The 3,396-nt window shown below is 42.6% G+C and overlaps 1 protein-coding gene and 1 non-coding gene across 2 annotated transcripts; one reads left to right on the top strand and one right to left on the bottom strand.

The window, feature by feature from the left end:
* Nucleotides 1–554: 554 nt before the first annotated feature.
* LOC141618444 (uncharacterized) lies at nucleotides 555–1,079 on the bottom strand. The gene has a single exon (XM_074435553.1). The coding sequence runs from the start codon at nucleotides 1,077–1,079 to the stop codon at nucleotides 555–557; it is 525 nt and encodes a 174-aa protein (XP_074291654.1).
* Nucleotides 1,080–2,621: 1,542 nt separating this feature from the next.
* On the top strand, nucleotides 2,622–2,728 carry LOC141625461 (small nucleolar RNA R71). Its single transcript, XR_012535241.1, has one exon. It is a non-coding gene; the product is annotated as a small nucleolar RNA R71 (small nucleolar RNA).
* The last annotated feature ends 668 nt before the right edge of the window (nucleotides 2,729–3,396 follow it).

Here is a 3,396-nt window from a genome sequence, read left to right as displayed (position 1 = left end):
CCCATAGACATAAAAAACCGTTGTATTACAATACCGCTCTTTTTGGGGACAATTTGAACCGGACTTACCCAATCGCTTCCCGACAATGGAGTATATAATTCCGGCCTCATGCAACTTATCAACTTCCTTCTTTACCACCTCCTTCTATTTCTCATTCAACCTCCTCATAGGTTGAGCGGAAGCAGTGAATTCATCCTCAAGTGTGATGCGGTGCATGCATATTCGAGGATCGATTCCCGTGAGATCATCAACGCTATACCCAATGGCTTTCTTATTTTCTTTAAGGACATTTAAAAGTTTTTCCTTTTGAGATGCCATTAGGTTTGCATTGATGAAAACGGGGAAGGAGATTGCCTCATCGAGGTAGGCATACTCAGCGGAGGGGGTAAAAGTTTAAGATCTACCTTTGGAGAGTTCTTACCTTCATCTTCATCAAGAATTGGTCATAAAGCTTCATAATCTTCTTCCAAATGCTCCCTCGACCATTTATCCTTTGTATCTTCAACTGCTTCATCTAACATGTCTATGGAATAGACACTCTCAAACATTGGTTATCACATTGCTCCGATCAAAGAGAATTCAACCACATTTCTTCCCACCTTGAAAGTGAGCTTCCCTTTCTTGACACTTATGTTGACATCCTTGGTTGCCAAGAAGGGTCTCCCAAGGATAATAGGAGTTTGTTGGTCCTCCAGAATGTCTAGAACCATAAAGTCCGCCGGAATATAGAAATTGCCCACTTTAACCAGAACATCTTCAATAACACCCATTGGTCTTTGTACCGATCTATTGATTAGTTGCAAGGTTATAGAAGTAGGAATCATGTCATGTAAACCAACCTTCCTTGCAATAGGGAGCGGAAGTATGCTAACACTTGCACCAAGATCACAAAGTGCCTTCTTGATACTCACATTACTCACCATGCATGGAATGGAAAAACTACCCGAATCTTGTAGTTTTTCCGGCATTGGATTGAGTAAGACCATGCTAAATTGCCCCCTAAGAGCCACTAGACCATCTTCTCCAATACTCCTCCTCTTTCTCAACACATCCTTCAAGAATTTTGTGTAGAGTGGCATTTGTGTCACTACCTCGGTAAAAGGTAATGAAACTTCAAGCTTCTTCAACATATCCAAGAATTTGGAGAATTTCCTCTCCTTATTACTCTACTTCTATTAGGAAATGGTATTGGAGGGTTGTTGGTCTTTTCAGAAGTTGAGGCTTGCTTGGTGTTAACCACTTCATTTGATTCTTTTACTTTCCCATGGTCTCTTTCAACCACTCTTTCTTCGTCTCTTTCAACCACTATTTCCTCCAAAACAAAGTTCTCATCATCTTCAAGGTATTCACTCACCTTCCCCTCCTTAGTGTTGTCAACTCTACTTGTGGGTGAGAGAGGTGGACTCTCCTCACCATCTTTCATCACATCTCTCTTTCTCTTTAGTTCATAATCCTTGTAAGGATCCTCTAAATATTTCCCGTTCCTCAAGGTTATCACATGAGCTTGTTGGTGTGGTGGTGTTACATCCCTAGGATGAGAACCTTGAGGGGGCAATGAATGTGGAGCTCTTTGTGAGGGAGAGGGGCTTTGGTTGGCCATATATGAGTCAAATGTTCTTTGATGTCCTTGGACATTTGAAAGCTCGGTCTTCAAGCTTTTGAATTGTTGGTCCACTTGAGCCTCTCTTCTCTTGGCCTTTACATCCATTTCCCTTAACAATTTCTCAAGAGAGGAGTTGGGGTTTGGGGGTTCAATGTATTGTTGTTGGTTTTGTGGAGGTGGGTAAGAGTTTTGATGTTGTTGATACCCTTGTTGTTGGTTGAAAGGTTGTTGAAATGGTGGGTTTTGTTGTTGATACCCTTGTTGTTGGTATCCTTGTCGTTGGTATGGAGGGTTTTGTTGTTGGTTGTGGTAATTATCTCTTTGATGAGGTGGGATGTAGTTTGTGTTGTCATATTGTCTTTGACCCCGATAGTTGGAGCCTTGGCCTTGGTTTTTATTGTATTGTCTATAATGATCGGGCTTTGGTGGAGGCATGTATTGTGGATGTTGATACTTGGGGTCCAATGGTTGCCCCGCATAAGAAAGTTTGGGATCTTGGTTAGGGAAGGCGCGATAGAAGGTCTCATGGCGTTGGTAAGAGACCCTCGGTGCACCTTGTCCTTGAAGAGCAAAGCATTCTTGGTGGTCATCTTGTGGAATAGATGAGCAATATTCAATTGTATGCCCCACATCATCACAATAGTCACAATTCATTTGGGGTGGATAATGTCTAGGAGGGCACCTAAGTTCTTGGACATAGTAGACCTTGGAGTGACTAGGTCCGCCCTCTTGGACTTGTTTTAATTCCCCTTGCTTCTTTTCCATCTTGAACTCCTCAAACTTCTTGGTCAAGTCATCCAACTTAGCCTTGTATTCCGCTTCTATCCTCGAAGGCCCCTCACTCTTGTACTCCACATCTCTCACATAGCTACTCTCCATCTCGGAAATTTTTTGGATCATTTCCGTGATTTGAGTATTGTTCATGTTATCAAAATTGCCACCGGATGCCGCCACGATTATGTCAAGAAACCTTTATTCAAGAGTTTGGAAAAAGGTTTAGGTGGTCATCCATTTTGGGATACCATGGTGTGGGCAAGATGTGAGGAGATCCCTAAAACATTCCCAAGCTTCACTTAGAGTTTCCATGGGTCTTTGTTTGAAGGTTTGAATCTCATGGCGAATTCTTGCGGTTTTAGATGGTGGGTAGAACTTGTTGATGAAAGCTTTGGATAAAGCCTCCCAAGTGGTCAATGTACCCGGATCATGAGAATTCAACCACTTCTTATCATTGTCTTTCAAGGTGATAGGGAAAAGCATTAGGAGTATTTGCTCCTCGGTTACACCATTGTGCTTCATAGAACCCGCTTTCTCCTTGAATGTTGTGAGATGTTGATGGGCATCCTCACTTTTCATCCCATGGAACACATCTTGTTGCATGTAATTTATCACATGGTGTTGAAGCTCAAAAGAGTTGGGAGCAAGGGCTCCATAGTCAATTGTCGAACAAGCTCGATTGGGATCTGGCCTATTATAGTGTCACATAAGTTGATCCGCCATATCGTCGTTTACTAGGTTATTTCGTGGAGATTCGGTGTTGTTGGTGTGAATGGAGTATTGTGAATGTGTTGGTGAGTTTTGTGGAGAATTGATTGGAGAGTTGTTTGGCGGAGAGTTGTGTGGAATGTGGAGAAGTGATAGGGTGGAAGAAGAGGGTGGTATATTTGGGTGCTCAATTGTGGAAGATTGGGTGATTGGTGGGTTAACAGGAGGAGGAGATCCTCGTATTGCCGATAGAGCTTGTCTTCTTCTTGCCCGAAATGTTTTCTCGATCTCACCATCAAGTGGGAGAAGAG

This window comes from Silene latifolia, chromosome X, assembly GCF_048544455.1.
Source record: "Silene latifolia isolate original U9 population chromosome X, ASM4854445v1, whole genome shotgun sequence".
Taxonomy (NCBI): domain Eukaryota; kingdom Viridiplantae; phylum Streptophyta; class Magnoliopsida; order Caryophyllales; family Caryophyllaceae; genus Silene; species Silene latifolia.
The sequence above is the reverse complement of the archived record's forward strand: the minus strand, read 5'-3'. Positions and strand labels throughout refer to the sequence as shown.

Coding starts and splice junctions, on each gene's coding strand:
- LOC141618444 (XM_074435553.1), bottom strand. CDS start 1,079: ATGCCACTCTACACAAAATTCTTGAAGGATGTGTTGAGAAAGAGGAGG.